Source organism: Pyrus communis, chromosome 3 (assembly GCF_041283825.1).
Source record: "Pyrus communis isolate YQ-2024b chromosome 3, ASM4128382v1, whole genome shotgun sequence".
Taxonomy (NCBI): domain Eukaryota; kingdom Viridiplantae; phylum Streptophyta; class Magnoliopsida; order Rosales; family Rosaceae; genus Pyrus; species Pyrus communis.
In genome coordinates this window covers 2,616,817-2,637,961 of record NC_142567.1, presented here as the reverse complement: position 1 = coordinate 2,637,961, position 21,145 = coordinate 2,616,817, and the positions used below count along the sequence as shown (strand labels likewise).

The 21,145-nt window shown below is 36.4% G+C and overlaps 2 protein-coding genes across 7 annotated transcripts; both read left to right on the top strand.

Annotated features, from left to right (window-relative positions):
• The first annotated feature begins 14,487 nt into the window (after positions 1-14,487).
• On the top strand, positions 14,488-15,815 carry LOC137716433 (uncharacterized). The gene is made up of 4 exons (XM_068455892.2): positions 14,488-14,708; positions 14,895-15,052; positions 15,150-15,227; positions 15,476-15,815. The coding sequence occupies exons 1-4, from the start codon at positions 14,633-14,635 to the stop codon at positions 15,608-15,610; spliced, it is 447 nt and encodes a 148-aa protein (XP_068311993.1). The 5' UTR covers positions 14,488-14,632; the 3' UTR covers positions 15,611-15,815.
• Positions 15,816-16,231: 416 nt separating this feature from the next.
• Positions 16,232-20,914, top strand: LOC137715837 (uncharacterized). 6 transcript variants are annotated; one of them, XM_088690604.1, is made up of 2 exons: positions 16,232-17,085; positions 20,267-20,914. In XM_088690604.1, exon 1 carries the CDS (start codon positions 16,375-16,377, stop codon positions 16,996-16,998), a length of 624 nt encoding a protein of 207 aa, XP_088546730.1. In that variant the 5' UTR covers positions 16,232-16,374; the 3' UTR covers positions 16,999-17,085; positions 20,267-20,914. The 6 variants fall into 6 exon arrangements, with proteins under 6 accessions (XP_088546730.1, XP_088546727.1, XP_088546728.1 ...); XM_088690601.1 differs by having other exon boundaries at positions 16,257-17,085; positions 20,200-20,914; XM_088690602.1 differs by lacking the exon at positions 20,267-20,914 and adding an exon at positions 20,037-20,180 and having other exon boundaries at positions 16,257-17,085.
• The last annotated feature ends 231 nt before the right edge of the window (positions 20,915-21,145 follow it).

The following is a 21,145-nucleotide window of genomic DNA, read 5'->3' as shown; positions in this document are numbered from 1 at the left end:
TTTTTTTTAATTGCCTAGAAACAAAAGAATCTGGAAACACCTCTTTCATTTAAAAATAAATAAAAAAATTACCCATAAACTAGAACATCAATGCGTTCATTTTGTTAGAGAACAAATCTCACATCGGTCGTATAACAAAATAATATACAATTAATGTATGAAAGTTTCAACTCCTAATATTTCGAACGTCTTCTATGATAGAACTTAACACCTAGTAATAGGTGATTAAGTTGTAACAATGTCAATGATATTCGTGGTGGACAGAGGCACCTTTCCCTGCATGCAAAAATAAAAATCCAAGATGATGGCTTTTAGAAAATGAGGGACTTGAATGGGCGTATAAAGTTTATCAAATTTCAACACTGAACCAAAGGAAAGATAACGGTTTTTTTATTTTTTACAGTAAACAAGAACATACCAGATTATGCTTACTAGGAAGAGTAGGATGACGTGCAAGCAAGACTGGGTCGATGCAGCTTCTGAGAATGTGAGGGATTTTGCAAGAACCCTAAACCCCACGGCGTCTCTGTGGTGGGGGACTTCAGTGGCTTTTGTTTTTTTTTTTTCTTTTTTCATGCTATTTTTCTATTTTTTTAATTTATTTTTAAATTGAATAAAAACGTTTAGATGTGTCATATTCTTAGTCTTTGGAAATCCTTAATAAAAAAATTAAAAAAAAATCTTTGGAAATCCATCCAAATCTATAAACAAAATTCATAAAAATCCCCAAAAATCCTCATGAAATCCCCAGAATTCTACAAATCCAATCAAATCCATGAATTCAAAAAGTCTTTTAAAATCTTCCAAAATCCAAATTTGACTGCACTTTAATTCTTTTTGGGGTCAAGTCTCATCTATTTTCTCCCATTTTCCTTTTCTGTTGTCCATTAAGATACACTATGTAAAATGTGAGCAACAATATTCAACAACTTTATGGTGAAACGCTACACATTAGATGTAATTGATCTTCGAATCATGAACTTAACAAAATCTTAGCCTTGAAGACTTTGTTACTGAAATTTGTTTAGTTGCCATTGTTAACAATTAGGGAGACTTTGGATGCAGTCTCTAACTACCAATTTTATTTGACTGAATCTTGTTGGTTTTTTATTTTTTTTATCAAAATCTCTGACATTAATGTAATAATGTATTTTTATGTAGTTATTATATTTTTAAATTAAAACTTAAAATTTGTAGTTGTATTTGTTTATATTACTGAGATTTTAAATAAAACTCATTATTTATGGGAGAGAAATATTAAATAATTATACTCTCCAATATATTGTACGTACAATCATCAAAATTAACTAAAAAATTATTGTACCACAACATGGGTACATTCTTCAAAACCAGAAAACAAAAATAGATATTAGGCTTAATAACATTATTAAATTTATTCGACTAAACTTAACATAGATACATTCTCAAATCAACGAAAAAGAATGTACCCATATAAGTTTAAAAAATGGATTAGGAAAAAACTGAATGGATTTTATATAAAAAAAATGGGTACATTTTATATTTAAAATAGTGCATTTTATATATAATAAATTGGTATATTTAAGAATGGGTACATTTGTAACATCCCACATCGCCCAAGGGAGTAGATCCTGTAAGCCTTATATGTATATTCTCATCTCTACCTAGCACGAAGCCTTTTGGGAGCTCACTGGCGTCGGGTTCCGAAGGAACTCCGAAGTTAAACGAGTTCCCACGAGAGCAATCCCATGATGGGTAACCCACCGGGAAGTTCTCGTGTAAGTTCCTAGAAACAAAATCGTGAGGGCGTGGTTGGGGCCCAAAGCGGACAATATTGTGCTACAATGGAGCTAATCCTTGGGCGAATGTGTGCCGATGAGGACGTCGGGCACCTAAGATGGGTGGATTGTAATATCCCACATCGCCCATGAGAGTGGATCCTGTAAGCCTTATATGTATATTCTCATCTTTACATAACACGAGACCTTTTAGGAGCTCGCTGGTTTCGGGTTCTGTAAGAACTCTGAAGTTAAGCGAGTTCGCGCGAGAGCAATCCTATGATGGGTGACCCACTGGCAAGTTTTCGTGTGAGTTCCCAGAAACAAAACCGTGAGGGCATGGTCAGGGCCCAAAGCGGACAATATCGTGTTACGGTGGAGTCGAGCCCGGGATATGGTGGAGGCCCGGGTCGAGATGTGACAACATTTAAGATTTTAAAAAAAAAAAAAAAATTAAAAAAGCTATATGAATATGTAATAACCCATCCCCGATTTTATAGTTTTATAAATTTTAAAAGTGTGATTTTACGAAAATGCGCTAGTTGTGAGAGTGTTGATTTTCATTGACCGTCATTTTGTGATGCGTATGAGCTATTATTTTACTGTATTCTCGAAGTACTCGACGGTACGAACGTGTAGGCGCAAGCGGAATCAAATTTGGAATTACAACAAAAATTTTACGAAACTACGAACGTGATGGGCATTTCGGTAATTTCACGTCACATAAGATATTTTTGATTTTTGTCCTTTATGGGATTGGAGTGTGAGCTGAGTGGGGCCCACACCCCACTATTTTCCCTCACTCCTCTGTCCCCTTCCAGACTCTCTCAACCTCTATCTTGTTGCCACCTCACTTCTCTCCTTCTAACTCTCTATCCTCTTTGCTCTTCCCAAATATTCTTTTTCTTTGCAAACCAAAATCACCACCACCACAGGCTAACAATTATGCGCGAGCTACACTCTCAATCACAATATCCTTCTCTTGTCACTCTCCCTTTATCTCTAACTCTCTTGCACTCCCTCTCCTTTAGTTTGTCTCTCCTCCACGTTCTTTCGCTGCTTACAGCAAAGAGGCCTAACCTTAATCAGTCACTGACCACCATAGTTGGATGCCACCACTTATTCCTTATCACTTTAACGAGGTTCACCAACATTTCAGAATTGAAACCGAGACCCCTAGGTTACGAACTCAAACCCAGACCTCGATCTCCATAATTTCCGACGATTTATTGACTTTTCCGACAAGGTAGGGATCGAGCACCCTTAAATCACCTTATTATCGTCATTTTGGGTTGTTTTCTGGATTATTTGTGCGAGTTGGTGATGTTTTGGTGCAGAAAATACCTCGGGGACCCCTTGTTTATTCTCCAGCAATGGGGCCGCAAAATTGTATACTTTTTTCGGCCACCGCTAGGTCTTCTGTTGGTAAATCTTTGTTCTCATTTCCCTTAGCTTCAATTTGACATAAGGATTTACGAGAATAGTTGAGTTCTGAACCCAAATCAGAGCTTGGGAAATTTCCCAGCCAAATCCTACGAATTTTGGCCTTCTCTTTCATCGTGTTTGGCAGGTGCAATCCGCAAGCCGAAATGGGTCAACCCTATCCGATGTGGAATAAAAAAAAGCCCTAACCGGATCCAAGAACCGACCTAAGCCCATGACCCGTTAACCCTAACCTAGATCCATTTAAGAATTTGGAGGGAATATTTCAGGAGGATATTATGTTAACTTTAACAGAATATTCCGTCTGAATATGAAATATTTCGTCTGAGGATGAAATATTCCGTTAAAGTTAACTGTTGACAATCAGTTGACTTTTTTGGAATTTTCTTGGAAACCCAGGCTAATTTCGACACCTCGAATCCATTTTTGACATCCATTTAGTCAAATTTTGAAGTTTTAACATAGTTGACCGCCTCGGCGACAATGTTGACTTTTGGGGTTGATCGTTGACTTTTCGTTGACTTTTTACGAAAATTGACCAAGACCCTTCTTAGTGTATTTCAATGCCCTAATTCTAAATCTGCACTCCGTTTTCCCAAATTTAATCGTCTTAGTTGAGTTTTACTAATGGGTACTAATATTATGCTTAGATGCGATTACTGTCGGAGACTCTGGCTTTCCTAGTTTGAACAACTGCGACCTCGTAAGTATCTATGAGTGGGTTTTTTCTTTTATATAGTATATATGTTTGTTTATTTTCCATTTATATATTTGATAAAGAACCTTCCACGTTACGCTTAGATTAGATTAATGTTTATAAGAATTAGCATATTAACGAAATTTATGAAATTATGCTACATCATACGGGATGCACATGTATGCGTATTATTATTGGTGCCTTGATTGGATTTATGATCATGAATAACATTGCATTGATTAGAATTATCTAATTATCAATTTACCATGGCATGATCATATTTATGTTATCTGCTCATCGTTGCTGCACCGGTGTTAATACTCGTCCGAGGTCAGGGCCAGTCTTTCATGTGTATGTTCACATTGCACCGTACGCTCACTATGGATCAATTGTAGGTGCCAATTCTGTCCTAGATTACTATAGACAATTAGGACTCGTATATGATGCGCATAGTGTCAGTCTTCACGTGATTGTAGTATTAGAGCATAATTCATTATTACACCTAGACCTGTTCATGTCAGAATATGTCTACATGAACTCGTGTGTTAGCATATATCGATGAGCACCCTATATGATATATTTGTTTATGCGAGATTATGTGATTTCCGGACGTTAGATGTTTATTTACGAAATATTGTGACGTATTGAATTCTTGAAATATTACAGGTTACGGTAAGTATTTTCATACTATACATAGTATGTATATTTTGGAACTATATTTGTTTTACGGCGAGAGATTATTACATTTTGAAAAGATTTTTACAAAACTTTATTTTCAGGCCCACTCACCTTTGTTTTTTCGCCCCTCTATGTGACTTCCCACATCGCATATGGGAGTGATCCTTATATGTATATTCTCATCCCTACCTAGCACGAGGCCTTTTGGGAGTTCCTAGCTTCGGGTTCCGTAGGAACTCTGAAGTTAAGAGAGAAGGGGGCTAGAGCAATCCCATGATGGGTGACCCACAGGGAAATTGCTCGTGAGTTCCCAAAAACAAAACCGTGAGGGAATGGTAAGCCCAAATCGGACAATATCGTGCTACAATGGTGAAGCGGGCCCGGGAAGTGATCCGCCCTGGGCGGGGATGTGACACTCTAGGTTTTAGTAGCTGAGCTTTTGTATCGACAAGGATTCTTGGCAAATCTTGGTATTGGAGGTTACCTTTGATGGTATAATTCTCATTTTACTTTTACTGTACTTTACTTATGCGCTAGCATCACATGTGAAATGGGTTCATTCCCACTCACATGCACACTCTTCCATTTAGGCACTTCTAGGTTTAAATTTACTCACATTTTTCACATCACTACACTTTACGGTTTCGTCACCTTCTTGATGTCGGCCATCACAGTTCGATTCAGAGTCCAGGTGGACATTCCGGTTCGTGGTGTGTCAAATAAGTACACTTACGATTAAAAAATTGAAAGTTTTTTTAATAAAAAAAATTAATGGGTACAAATTAATATTAATATATATTTTAGAAATGTTTTGAATTGAAAATTAATTAGAAGTTTAAGAAGGGTGTGAGTGTTAAAACACTAAGGGGCTTTTAGATCTAGATCCAAAAACATAGATGGTTTTTAGGAGTGAGTCCAATTACCTAATTTTATGTATTTATTTTTTTAATGCTCATTTTATATTTTCTAAAAATATTAAAAATCAATTAAAATCTTCTAATATTATGAATTTTCAACCCCAAAAAAATATAATTAATATCTTATAACAAAAAAAATAATATATTGACATAAATCTATCTATAAATCATTCTACCCTAACTCAAGTAACAAATATATGAATGTATATCATACCTATAAGTAAGATATGAAACTTAACTAAAAAGTAGAAAAAACATAATATATCTACAAGCAAGACACATGAATCTTATTTGATTATAAAAAAGAATCTGTCATATAGGTAGATAAATATAATTAACATGTGATATAGGTTGATTATAAAAATAAAAAATAAAATCTATAAATGGGGTTTAAAAAGGGATAAAGAACAAGAAAGAACAAAAATAAATAATAAATAATCAAAGATATAATTAGGAAGAAATTTGATTTTTATAATAAATCTTATCATTTAAGAGATAATTATTGATAATAAAATAATAAGATTTAAGGAATTTGACTTATTTTAATAAATTGGACTATTCCTACTATTGGCTAAAAAAATTGGACTTATATCAAGTTTCCAAACACTAAATCAATTACTAATTTTTATTTAAAGAAAAATATGTAACTAACTTGTAAACTCATTAAAATATTAATGCTAGAGACTTGGTTTAAAATTTGAAAATTGATAAGATCTCAATCAATGAACTAGAGACCAGATACTAATTTTTCTTAAGAATTATGTATCATTCTGTGATTAACTTGTTAACCTGCGACGTATTGGAATTTGATGTACAGTATATCGTAACCTTTTATCAATATACCACTTCCACTTACTCTTTAATTAAAAATTATTTCTAACGTAAGCGCTTATAACCATTAAGTGTTTTTTGCGGAAGCATTCTCAAACAAACATTAGGTCCTCTCAATTCATATTGTTCAACACGAGACAATCTTTATGCCACCATTTTTCAGACGATCGCATTAGGTAGCTAGGTTAATTAAGCAATGCCGTTTCTTCCGGAATTTTGTCAAACCGCATGCTCCTGCTGAATATTTGTAGTCGTTCACAAAGATGTATTATATTAAGGGTGTCCTTGAAACTCGATTGGTTACATTTTTAGGTCACAAAGTCAACAGCGGCGAGTTAAAAATAAGCTGAAAATGAACATCAAAGTCATGTCCTTCTTGACTCTAAAAATTGTTGAATTTCTAGAGAAAACGTCACGTGCTATTACTAAGATTCTAAAATGTGTTAGGTGCTAGTTAGGCGACGAGTAGGGATCTAGCGCCTAGACGTCTAGTGTATGGATTTTTTTTTTAATTAAATTTATTATATTACATATAATTAAATGTCTATTTATACTTGGAAAAATACACTGTTCTAAAAATCCCTGCCTAGGCGCTAGGCGGTTGGCCATCACCCCGATTAATACTTAGGCTTTGAAAATTAAGAAAGGGGGCCTAGACCTACTGAGGCGCCTGCCTAACCCCCCAAACCGGCCTAGACACCCGTCTAGGTTGTGACTCACTTAGACATAAAATAGATAACTTCATTTTGCATTTTATTTTTTCAATAAATTGTAAGAGACTTGTTGAATACTTAAAGGAACACACATTATATATTTGTTCTGCATGTTTTCATTATGTTTCAATAGGTCATAACATATATGTCATTCCATTTTGTAGTTTATGATGAAATCATATATATTTTAAGTATAAACAAACACTTATTTACACGAAATATAATAGATTTAATTAAATCCGTCTAGTCCGCCTAGACCCCGCCTAACCGCCTTGTGATATCCCGTCCCTAAAATTATTATTTTATTTTATTCTTGACGTATTTCGAAGATTTGATTGGAACTAGTTCTTTATTTCTCCAAATTTGAGAAAAACGAAGTGAGGGTTACTTTAGTCATTTCTAATTTTCTCGACCTTTTCGGTCAACTCTTGAATTGGTTAGGTAGAGTTCGATTCCATGAGCGCGTAGGCGTAAACAGATCTTATTTCCGAGTCCGAACGGAGAAGTTAGAGTCATTTGAAGTTGGTGGCATTTTGGTAATATTACCAAATTGCTATACATTAAATGGGAGGGAAACCTCCAGAAAAAAAAGAGGAGAGTTTTTCGGAAAAATGGGGGGAAGAGCTGCCTAACCCGTTTTTAGGGAGAAATTGACCCATAAACCCACCAAACTTGACCCGCTTGTATCTTTTTCATCCGAACTCCGTTTTAGATGATCTTGGTGTCCATGGAAAGCTCTTGGCGAGCCCTACATTTCTGTGATTTTAGATTTCCCCATTTCCTTTCCATCTTTGCAGCTCGAGGTCGCAAAGTCCACGACTTTTCCGGCGGTTTTATCATTTTTCCGGCGATTCCGGCAATGATTTCCTTCGAGTGAGGTATGAAACTTCATCTACTCTTCATAATCTTCGAGTAGGTATGCTTAGTTTGTGCTTTCGTATTCGTTTTAGAGTTGGGTGTTTAGAACACCTAGAAATCCGGTTTTCTCCGGTGAAATTGGACGGTTTCCGGTTAGAATTTATCGTCGGCCTAGCTGTGAAAAGTGTTTCCCTTGTTGAGCTCTAGCTACCACGTAAATTTGAGCTCCTCTAGTTAATGTTGAAATTCGGGGTTTGTAAACCCTCCACCTTGACTTCCACCGCGTGTGGAGGTGCGTGAGATCGTTCACGAGTGTTGTCTAGGTTTTAAATACCTTCTAGTGATCATGTGAACCTATGTCTAGCTTGGTTGCCAAAGATTCAATTGTTGGGTGTGGTGATCAATTTGGACCGCCACTTGTTTGTGTGATTGACGACAATTCGACCATTGGATCATAATGAAATTTTAGTATGTTATCCTCGAAGCATAATGTGGACTTTGGAAAGTTATGGATCATAAATCGGATTTGCGGATTGTTGTGGACCTCATCGTTGACCGAGAGTTGATTTTTGGTCAACATGTATCGGAATGTTCTAAATAATAAAATTAGTACCATGGGAGACTTAAGTGAAGTCTAGTGGGCCTACATTGGTTAGAGAGTGACTTGAACATGCGTGATATGGTTATTACCTTGATTTCTTATATTGGTATCATCTGTGAATTTGACTTGGTCTTATAATGTGATTCTATTGAAATGTGATTATATATATATATATATATATATATATATTTAGCCATAGACCTAGGTTTATCAAACATGATTTGGCTTGTGTACTGATGATGATCGTGGTATGTGAATTGACGTGCATATTCGAAAGGTGTTTGAATTACATAGATGGTATGTTATGATGAAATGTGAGTGACTTTAATATGTGTGAATATGAAATGGCTTTATAATCATTTTTCCTATAAATTGTTAATTTTCATATTTAGCCAATGATATAGTTATATGAAGTGGGATTTGACGTGCATATTGGAAACATGGTTTGTTTTGTATGAATGGCTTGATTTGATGAGGTGAGGGCTAGTGGTGGACCGTTAACCCATTGTCATGGGGTTTGTTGCTTTGAAACGTGTCAATGCTCGTTTCATTATTTCATTTCTTGTTTCGTTGAGCCTTTATAACTTGAGTAACTTGATTCATGTGTTGTTTCATCGATTGGTGGTTATGCAATGTACTCCGCGATTCCGTTGAGTGATGGTCCGGAATCCTTCCTACTCCACTTTGCGATTCTGTTGAGTGATGGTCAGGAATCGTATCTTGGTTTGGGTTCCGTTGAGTGATGGTCCGGAATCCCTCTTACTCTGTGATCCCGTCGAGCGATGGTCCGGGATTGTATCCACCTCAGTTCATTGAGTTTAGTTTGAGATGGTTGCAAAGGTGTAGGCTTTGGATGAACTATGTCGCCCTACTTCTACTTTCATTGTGTGTATGTGAATATGGATGTGAGATGCTATGGTTGTTTGGAATGAACTTTTGGATGTTTGGGTGACTCCCTCGGTGTTGTCAAAAGTTTGGTATTGATTTCTTATTCAAGATTTATATTCAAGGTTTATAAATTATGATTGACGACTGGTTTTATTATTGTATCACATGCTTATTTTATTGTCCCTCACTCGAGCCTCTCAGCTTATTTGAGTGCTTGAGTTGCTAGTGCACCAATTCCATAATATTGACATTGACTTTACATATGACAGGTATGGGTAGATTATGAGAAACCGCTTGATATTTTGGTTCCGTTGAGTGGTTCGGAACCCAATGTTGTTGGATTCCGTTGAGTGGTCCGGAATCCTTATTCTAGTTCATTCCGTAAGGTGATTTAGAATCCTAAATTCGAGTAGATGGGAATTACCCACAATAGATATTGTGAAAATAAATTAGATTACCATGTTATTATTCTTAACCCAAATTGGGAATTATTTAGAGTTCTTAAATTAAATTCGTGAAATGATAGGTTATCTCACTGATTGCTTAACGTAATTAAATGTTAATATTGTACTTCGTGATTCCTTGACATGTTACAAGCTATGTATTGAAAAATAAGGTTGGAAGTATAGTGATTAGTATGATGAAGTGAAATGTGATTTGACTTGTGTATTGGAAATGGTTGTGACATGTGATTGAAACGCATATTGAATTGCTTGGGAGATGTGAGGTCTAGTAATTGGCCGATAACCCATTGTGATGTGGATTTTGCTCAATATTGCTTCGTTCGTTGAGTTTCGTGAATTGGGTAACTTGAATCATGTCTTGTTCCTTCGAGCCGTTGTTATGTTTCTTGGACTTCCGTTCAATTCGGTTGGGTGGATTGGAACTGAGTTCTATTTGGATTCCGTTGAGTGATGGTCCGGAATCCCCTTTGGAGCCTTGGTCCGTTGGGTGGTCCAAAATCCCCTTTTCCAAAGATGTAGTCTTCAACTGAATTGTGTTGCTCTAGCCTTGCGTTTCGACTTGTTGTATGTGTTATTGATGATGTGATGGTTGACATTATTGATTGAGGTGATTATGGAATGACGTTGGATATGAGTGGGGTCATCATAAGTATTTTAGTTGATTAATACTTCTAGAGATTAATGTGTGCTTTGTTAATTCTCAACTATGTTACACACTATGAAATGCGATTGTATGTGGAAAACGTGATGAATTATGTGATGGTTGAAGTGGAAAAAGTAAATCGTCATGTGGGTTGATATGTTGGATACCATGGATATGGTTATGACTAGACTCGTTGATAAATGTGGCTAGAGAATGGTATTGTACATCGTTGGTTCTTGAAAATGATATATGTTGTGAATTGCGGTATCATGTGGTGACATAATTGCCTATATATTGTTGGAGGGGAAATCATGATTTTCATATGGGTTGTTATGTAACCCAGAGTCAAGTAATTTCATGCTTGTCGAGTTCTATTGATTGATTGAGAAACGTTATACCTTTCGACTTAATTGGAGTGTGTTATATGTCAATTATTGTGCATGACGAACTACGAATGGCTTGATCCCTGTTTAGGGTACGTAGGCAGTCTAACGAGGAGGTTAGATGCAGCCATAAAGCATACGAAAATAACTATGTGATTCGATTATTGTGTTGTGCTTGCCCATATCTCGGAGGTGAGATATGATAGATACGGATTTTTGGTGACGTCACGTGTCAATTCTGGACGTATGTCGGGATTGGGGCGCGACACGCCTAGGCGCTAGGCCCCAGCCCATCGCCCGACTAGCGCTTAGCGTCTTTTAAAACAATAATAAATAAATTGCAAAAATAGAATGACATATAGATTATAAAATATAAGAACGTATTGAAAACATCAGAGAAATCATATAACGAGTGTTGATCCAAGTATTCAACAAGTCTTTTACAATTTATGAAAAAAAAATCCAAAATAAAAGTTATCTACTGTCTAAGTAAGACTCGCGAACTAGACGGGTGAGGCGGGCGCCTAAGCAGGTTTAGGCACCATTTTTTAATTTTCAAACACCTAGAGATTAATAGGGAAGGTGGCCACCTACCGCTTAAACGGGGGTCTAAGCAACGTTTAACACACCCCGACTCGGAGTGTCCACCTGGACTTCGAATCAAGATGTGCTGGCCAACACCAGGAAGGTGACGAAGACATAAAGTGTAGTGATGTGGAAAATGTGAGTAAATTTAAACCTAAAGTGCCTAAACGTAAGAGTGCTCATGTGAGCGGGAATGAACCTATTTCACAAGTGATGTCAAAGCATAAGTAAACTACAGTAAAGGTAAAAGAGGAATTTTACCGTCGATGGTATTCCCACGACAACATTTTGCCAGAAATCCTCGTCAACACGAAAGCTCTGTCACTAATACTCGGAGGGGCAAAAAATAAGGATAAGTGGGCCTAAAAATAAAGCTTTGTAAAAACCTTTTCGAAACATAATAACCCCTCACCGTAAAACAATTATAGTTTCTAAAATAGATATACCACATATAATATGAAATACTTACCATAGCCAGATCTCAAGAATGCAATATGTCACAAACTTTTGTAAATAAACACATGACGTTCGTAATCACATATTATCGCATAAACAAACATATCATATTGAGTGCTCATCGACATATGCTGACACACGAGCTCATGCAGAGATATTCTAACATGAACAGGACTGGGTGTAACAATGACTTACTCTCTAGTACTACAATCACGTGAAGACTGGCGCTATCTACATCACATACGAGTCCTAATTGTCTATAGCAATCTAGGATAGAACTGGTACTTACAAAAGATCCAAAGTGAGCGTACGGTGCGATGTGAACATACACGTGAAAGACTAGCCCTAGCATGGGCGAGTACTAACACCAGTGCAGCACACAATGAACAGATAACGCAATGGTAAATACTATGATCATGCAATGGTAAATCGATAATTCGATAATTCAATAACCCTAGTCAATGAAATACTATTCATAACCGTAAATACTATTAAAGCATCCGTACTAATACGCATGCATGTGCATCCCATATGACGTAGTATGATTGCATGACTTCTGTCAATAAGGTAATTTTATATACGTTACCCTAATCTAGGTGTAACGCAGAAAATTCTTTATTAAATATATATACTATATAAAAGAAAAAACCTATTCACAGGTACTTGCAATGTCACATCGATTTGAGCTGGGAAAGTCGGAGTCTCCGACAGTAATCGCACCTAAACAAAATATTGGAACCCATTAGTAAAACTCAACTTAAATGATTAAATTTGAGAAAACAGAGTTCAGATTCAGAATCAAAGCGTCGAAATACGCTAAGAGGGGTCTCAGGCAAATTTTGTAAGAAGTCAACGGTCAACCCTAAAAAGTCAACCGAAATGTCGAGCCAGCCAACTACGCCAAATCTTTGGAATTTCAATAAATGAATGTCAAAAATGGACTCGGAGCATCAAAATTAGCCTATGAGAGTTTTTGAGAAAATTCCGAAAAAGTCAACACAAGGAATATTCATTCATTTCCAAGAATATTCCCAAGGGAAATTCTAAGCCCATTTCGAATTTTGGCTAAGCTGGAAACATCGGCCCAAAGGCTTGGGCGGGGTTTGGGCTTAAGACCTTTTTTTTTTTTTTTTTTTTTTTCTGGTCGGGTCGACCTGGTCTCCATCACTGGTCTGGTCGCGAGTTCGAAGAAGAAGAAATCCGAAATTCCCCCGGCTTCGATCAGCCACAAAACTTCACTAAATCTAGTCATCCATTATGTCAAAATGAAGCCAAAGAAACAAGGAGTCGAAATATACCATTGGATTCCTCGACCGTGGTTGGAGTTGGCTCGAAAACTGCTCAAAACTATCGAAAAACTGAGAAATTTCCCCCTCACACTGTTTATGTACCAAAACCCCCACCAAAAACCTTAGAAAAGCTAGAATTACATACCAAAACACGATCCACTAAGTTTTAAGTTGTTTTCGAGACTCACCATCATCAAAAAATTAACCCACCAAAATTGGGCTCGGGTGTATGGCGTGGGTTCGATATCGAAGCTTCATTTTTTATTTTTTGGTTTAAATCGAGAAGGGGGACAAGGTGTGCAAGTTGGTGGTGTTAAGATTAGGTGGTGGTGGTGATCTCAACCTCACGGCCGATAAATGTTGCAGAGGGATGAACATATTCGAGAGAGAGAGAGTGAGTGAGAAAGAGAACTGGGAGAGATGAAAACGAGAGAGGTTTCCAGAGAGCCGGGAGGAAGACACATGGCAAGAGAGAAGTGGAGACTTGCGAGATGTGGGCCCCTCGGCCAAAATAAATTATTAAATTATTAGAAATATCCTCCAAATAATATAATAATAATAATATATAAAATCTCATTAAAATAACAATATAATAAATATGAAAAATATATAAGATATAAAATAGTAATTCTATACAAAAGTATTTTTCGAATTCGTAGTTCTGTAAAACCTCCATCGTAGTTCCGATTTCAATTCCACTTGCACTTACGCGTTCGTACCGTCGAGTACTTCAAGTATACAGTAAAATAGTAATTCATACACGTCACGAAATGACGGTCAACAAAAGTCAACAATCTAGCCTCAAGGGGCATTTTCGTTAATTCATACTTTTAAAATTAATAAAATTGTAAAATTAGGGACGGGTTGTTACAATGTTAGTCAGGAATTTGTAGAACAATGGTTGTTACCAATCTGGGCGTTGCAATATGGGTAGACAATATAGTTAATATATAATGTACTAAGGATATAATGTTGATATATAAAACTATGCACTATAAGGGAAGTAAATTAGTAATAAAATATCATATGACTCTGTGATATTGAAAAAATCGTCAACAGGAGAAAGCGAGAGTAAGTAATTGGAAAATTCTTATAATCAAAGTTTTCAATTTCAACCGTTGATTCAAGACTCGAGGCCTCACTTCTAGAAAATTTCCATGTTTTGAATGGAGAAAATATTCACATGCATGCTGCGCGTTTGACTATTTCAATTAAATTAAAAAAGAATTATTTAGCTACTTTCGTCGCCTACTTATAACGTGAAAGCGACGCAGACAATTCCAACACTCAAGGCCAGCTCCAAAATACCATTCTTTGTTCCACATTAGCAATACAACTTACCATTCTTTGTTCCACATTAGCAATACAACTTTCTCAGCTGCCAAACAGAAAGCCAACTTGTTTTTCTCTCAGCTTTTGATCCCAAAAAATGGCAGATGCATTGACAGAAGGTCAAATTTCTGAGTTCCAGGAAGCCTTTTGCCTCATTGACAAGGATTCAGATGGTAAGTTCTTATCAGTTCACGTTTAATCATATTACTTTACGTATGTTTTCGTTAAGTGATTCTTCTCGACTGGGGACGGGAGTTCCTACAATCGTATACATCGATTCCTCTCGCGTTCATCCATCACGTGCTTTCGTGCTGAATTTGATGAGTTGCTAGGGTTTTTGATTGAGTCTTTATTTGCAGGACTTATTAGATTGGAAGAACTAGCAACAGTGATCCAGTCACTGGATCAACGTCCTACAAAAGAAGAAATCCAAGACATGATAAGTGAGATTGGTGCTGATGGAAATGGGACCATAGATTTTGAAGAGTTTTTGAATATTATGTCAAGAAAGATGAAGGTAATTAAGCTCTATAATATCAAACTGTTAGACATAATTCTGTTAATTAAGCTTTTGGAACCAGTTTAATTGAAGAAGATTGTATTTAATCTTGCAGGAAAATGTTGCTGAGGAGCTCAAAGAAGCCTTCAAAGTATTTGACAGAGACCAAGATGGCTACATTTCAGCCTCTGAGGTACACATTAAATTATAGTTTACTTTAGTTTCATTTGGCCTAATTGGCGACCCGACCTTTTAAATCCCAACTGATGTGTCAGAATTAGGGTTTCTTCGTGTTCGGATTTACTTTAAACTTCGTTTATTTACGATCAGTAAACAACTGTCATGTTATGTATCACATCAGTTGGTATAAAAAATTTGGGATAACAGATGATGCTTGAAATGTTACTCATGTCTCTATGTACTTGTTTTGTTCTTTTATAGCTGAGACAAGTGATGATAAATTTAGGAGAAAGACTGACTGATGAAGAGGCAGAACAAATGATTAAAGAAGCTGATTTAGATGGTGATGGTCTAGTTAGCTATGAAGAATTTGCAAGGATGATGATGCTCAGTTGATCTTTTCCTCCTTTCTTAATCATGTTACTAGAAATAGAAAAATTGATCAAAATTAAATCATGTGTTTAATCCTTATACTCATTGATTAGGAAGCAATGCAAATTGTGCAATTATGGTTGTATTATATGAGAGGTGCCATTTCACTTTTATTGTTCACAACTTAATTTGTTTAGAATTTTTTAAATTATAGCTGTATTATTTGGTATCCGGCGTATTCGCACCTAAGTTTGAATTTCCCTTAATTTAGATTTAGATCGTAATATCAATTCTATTAAAAAATGTATGCCTAAAAATAAATAAAATAAAAAGAAGATAATTTATTTATTAAAAAAAAACCTGCATTGTGTAATTGGACCTTCAATCCAAGCATAATTGGGCTTTAAGAAAATGAAGCTCCTTTTTCCTCTTAAGCCCAACCCAATTCGAATTCGGGATAATTTGTTTAGTTGTAAATAAGCTGAGCTCCCTCGTTGCTAAAATTGTTTTTAGATGGTTAAAAGCGTTTTTAAATTATAAAAACGTTTTTATGAAGATCTTCATGAAACATTTTAAATAAAAAATATTTTCAAAGGAGTCTATATAGATATATATATATATATATATATCTTTTTTGGTTGGAACTCACATCACAAACAGTATCATTTTTTCGCTTTCTCACGTGCGGCTTCTAAAAAGAGAAATTCACACATGTCGGAATACAACGGCTTTGCGCCAAATCTCTAACCTCCGCTGGCGCCTTCTTTTCTTCTCTCACAACCCTAAAAATGGCGGCTTCGGAATCGAACCATATCGACGAGCATTCAGCCGCTGCAACAACCATACAATTCGACCGTCCGGTCCCATTACTCCGCGGACCGGTTCGGGCAAGCCGAACCGACGACCCGTCCTGCGGTCCGTACGTCCTGGCGTTTCGAGACCCAAAGGCTTGGGCAAACGCGTACAGAGCCTGCAAGTCCAAGATGGTGGAGCAGTGCGAGGCCGGCGCAAGGATCGGTTGCGCCATCAGCGGATCCGAAAAGTGTAAGCCCCCGTGGTGGCGAGCTCTGATTGGTCAGAAAGCGCCGGATTTCAAACAGAGGGAGCAGTGCGAGGAGAGAGAAATGGAGGGTTGTTTGACGGCGGCAAAAGAGAAGTGCGGCGGGTTTGCGAAGGAGAAGTGCATCAAGCCCTTCAGAGAAGCGAGGATTGCAGGCGTGAACGTGAAACAGGCTGAGAGATTGGTGTGCTGGGGGGCTGTGGCGGATCGGAGTACGTGGGTCAATTTGATTGGATTGGACAAATTGGGGATTTCGGGTTCTACCACGAATTATAGGGCTGGTGAGTTGTTTGGTTCGGATAGTGAGGTTGATGGAGTTTTGGGCGGTGAGAATTTGACACTGAAGGTGTGAGATTTTGGAAAATGGAGGTGAAAGTTGGTGCATTTGTGATGAAATTTTGGACGAAATTGTTGCTGATGAAGTGGGATTGTGCAAAAGGTATGTTCGGTTGAACTCTGCTTCTTTGATTTAACATGGAAAAAGTAGAAAAGTTTCAATGCATTTCTGAATTCAGTGTTCGAAACTTGGGAGTATAATATAATTGTGTTATAGTATCGGATGAGCTTCGTATGATTTTGGTTTCGGATAGGAATTTTTGTACAGGTTCAAGTTCTATTTAGTTATAACTTGTAAGAATTCAATGGCAGTCATTTGAGTGATAGAAAGCATATGTTAATCTGATTGTTCATTGTGTTAAGAAACATTTGGTTGTGCAACTATGTGGTAAAGTTCGCCTCGTACTGCAGTTTTCGCTTTGATTGATATATTTTGTTTAGATTGTCAAATCTGCTATATATCTGATATGGGTTTGCTGCAATGCTAAAACTACAGGCGAATGCATCCATCGTCATTAGTGATTCACTGTGACTTGTGCGTGTAGAACTGAACAAGTTAATGGGCGATCTTGGTGGATTTAAATCCATCTTTGCCCTTCTCTTGACTGCATCCTTACTTTGTAATTGATTTAATTGAGCTTGAATGCACAATGTCCTTAGGGTGCTACTGCATTCAGTTTACATGGATGGCACTCGGGGTTCGTTGGGCCGAAAGAGCCGAAATTAAACCTTCATTTTTAGTACTAACTTTGACCTTGGTTGAACATCAATACAAACAAAAAACTTTAGGCCCAAATATTAAACAGTTTAGGGCATCTTGTACTTCATAACTGCATGTTTTTGGGGATATATGATTTTGGACTATCCTTGTGAAGTTATTCTGCATAGACTTTCTGAATTTTTATCTTTAACATTGCACATAGCTATCTGAAAAGAATCAATTTCTTAATTTAACTCTATAGACTTTTTTTGTTTATAAGGGTTTACCTTTGATATAGGCAAATAGTTTCTTGAAAGTATCATTTTCATTTATAAAATAAATTAACTACGTTGATTTTTGGCACACGTAGGATTTTAAACCTTAACATATGCAGGATAGTTATACAAACAATTATTTTGTTTTTAAAAATAAACTTAGCTATGTATTTTAGAAACTTATTTGGTTTTGGTATGTTTGACATATAAAATTTATGAAAATATTTATAAAGCCCAGAACTTCTTTGATATTACATGCTTCACCAAAATATATAACTTAATGCTTTTAAAAATATAACTGTCAACTTACACTATCTAATTTGCTACTTGATGTTGTGGTTTTTTTCCTTGTGTTTCTGCACCACTAAGTTTGGTGGATTCACATGAAACACAGAAATAACTACAAGCTGTTTGGCGAGGAAATTTCTGCTTCATTTATGTGCTGACACAATATCGAACTGGATTTGTTATGGTCTCCGAAATAATAAAAGAAAATGGCAGTAGAGAATTCATACAAGCTATTTAGCGAGGAAATTTCTGCTTTGTTTATGTGCGGACACAATATCAAACTGGATTTGTTATGGTCTCCGAAATATTAATAAAAATGGCAGTAGAGTGTTCACACAATTTCATCACACAATAATATATGGAAACATACTGTCGATTTCTTATCTTGTGACCAAGTTTGTACTAATGATATTTCATCTTGTGATCAATTTCGTAGTAATGATTTCTCGTCTTGTAATCAAATTTTTCATAATGATATCTTATCTCGTGATCAAATATTTAGTAAAGGGAAGTGCTATTTGTGCAACGGACGAATATCACTAGAGCTTTGATGGTGACCGCTGGCGCAAATTGCACTCCTCTTACAATAGGCATATGACAAAAACCAACATCATAAGTTGTGCATGGAATATTATACGTATAAAACTCTACATTTGCCTTACTGTGACTTGTGCATGTAGAACTGAACAGGTTAATGGGTGTCCTTGTTTGATTTAAATCTAGCTTGACCTTCTCTTGACTGCATCCTTACTTTGTAATTGATTTAATCGAGCTTGAATGCACAATGTTCTTAGGGTGTTACTGCGTTCAGTTTACACGGAAAGCACTCGGGGCTCGTTGCCGGAAGAGCCCAAAGTAAACCCTCATTTTAAGTTCTAACTTTGACATAGGTTGAACATCAATACAGACCAACAACTTTAGACCCAAACATTAAACGGTTTAAGGCATCTTGTACCTCATAACTACATGTTCTAGGGGATATATGATTTTGGACTATCCTTGTGAAGTCATTCTGCATAGACTTTCTGCTTATGAATTTTTTTATCTTTGTAACGTTGCACATATCTGAAAAGAATCAATTTCTTTTGTAAATTAATCAAGATCAATAGACTTTATTTTGTTTATAAGGGTTTACCTTGGATATAGGCAAATAGTTTCTTGAAAGCATCATTTTCATCTATAAAATAAATTAACTACGTTGATTTTCGGCATACGTAGGATTTTAAACTTCAATGTATGCAGGATAGTTATACAAACAATTATTTTGTTTTTAAAAATAAACTTAGCTACGTATTTTAGAAACTTATTTGGTTTTGGTATGTTTGACATTAAAAATATATGAAAATATTTATAAAGCCAAGAACTTCTTCGATCTTACATGCTTCACCAAAATGTATAACTTAAATGCTTTGAAAAATATAATTTAGTCAACTTAGCTGTGGTTGTTTCCTTGCATTTCTGCACCGCTAGGTTTGGTGGATTCATATGAAACGCAGAAATTCGTACAAGCTATTTAATTAGGAAATTTCTGCTTCATTTACATGCTGACACAATGTCAAACTGGATTTGTTATGGTCTCCGAAATAATAAAAGAAAATGGCAGTAGAGTGTTACACAAGTTCATACACACAAAAATGTGGAAAAGTAGTGTGTCGTTATCTTATCTTGTGAGCACATTTGTATCAATGCTATCTTGTCTTGTGAATCTGTGATCAATTTTGTAGTAATGATGTCTCATCTTGTGATCAAAATTTGTCGTAGTAATATCTTATCTCGTGATCAAATACGCAGTAAAGGGAGCGCTATTTGCGCAACGGACAAATATCTCCAGAGCTTTGATGGTGACCGGTAGCGCAAGTTGCGCTCCCTTTACAATACTCATGGTTAAAATCAACATCATAAGTTGTGCATACATTTGTATTAACGATATCTTGTCTTGTGATCAATTTTGTAGTAATGATATCTCATCTCGTGATCAAAATTTGTCGTAGTGATATCTTATCTCGTGATCAAATACGTAGTAAAGGGAGTGCTATTTGTGCATGGGACCGGTAGCGCAAATTGCGTTCCCTTTACAGTACGCATATGGTTAAAAACAATATCATAAGCTGTGCGTGGAATATTATACGTACAAAACTCTGCATTGACGTCACGGATGTTGCTGTCATCGTCGGTGTAACCGAGGCACACGGTTCGGTCGCGGCAAGGACGTAATGTAAAAACAGAGAAGCATTTAGTGAATGGAAGTTGCTAGGAAGTTGCAGCACGGCCTTTAGGGGGATTTCTGCCTTTAAAGTAAGATCAACTTGGTTTTGGTCAATGTCGTGATTAATGAGGTAGGCCATTTAGTCGTGGAAAGCTCTTCCACCATTGACGAGGGAAACCACCAGGAAATTGCATTTGTCATGTAATTTGTCCAAGTGGTGATTCTTGTGATCTAGTACTGCCTTTTTTTCTGAAAAGAAAATGATTTTTCTGGACCATCTGTAGAGACTGAAGATAGGATTCGATGTGGAAATGGCAAGTTGGAGAAAGTGGAATCCGATGGATGAGAGTTTGTTTGAGGAAATTGTAGCGATTTCTGTATACTTATTTTCTTCTTTCACACACTTATGTTTCTGGCTATTGAATTAAATTAAATAAAATGAGAGTTAAGGGACATAAATAAACATGGTGGTCTAAAAGGAGAAAATTCGTTTTGGGCCAAATTTCCTCAAGAAATTGAGCCAGGTATAATGGCGGGCCTACCAGTGTGAGCGAACGTGCCCAATTTGTTCGCATCCACATAGCTTCGACGTGCATGACACGAGACAAAGCGTCAGCACTGGCCCCCAGGAGCTGACGCCTTTGTTGGCCATGTGCAATGAGCCCAATGACTTTTTCTTTTTAATTTGACAACT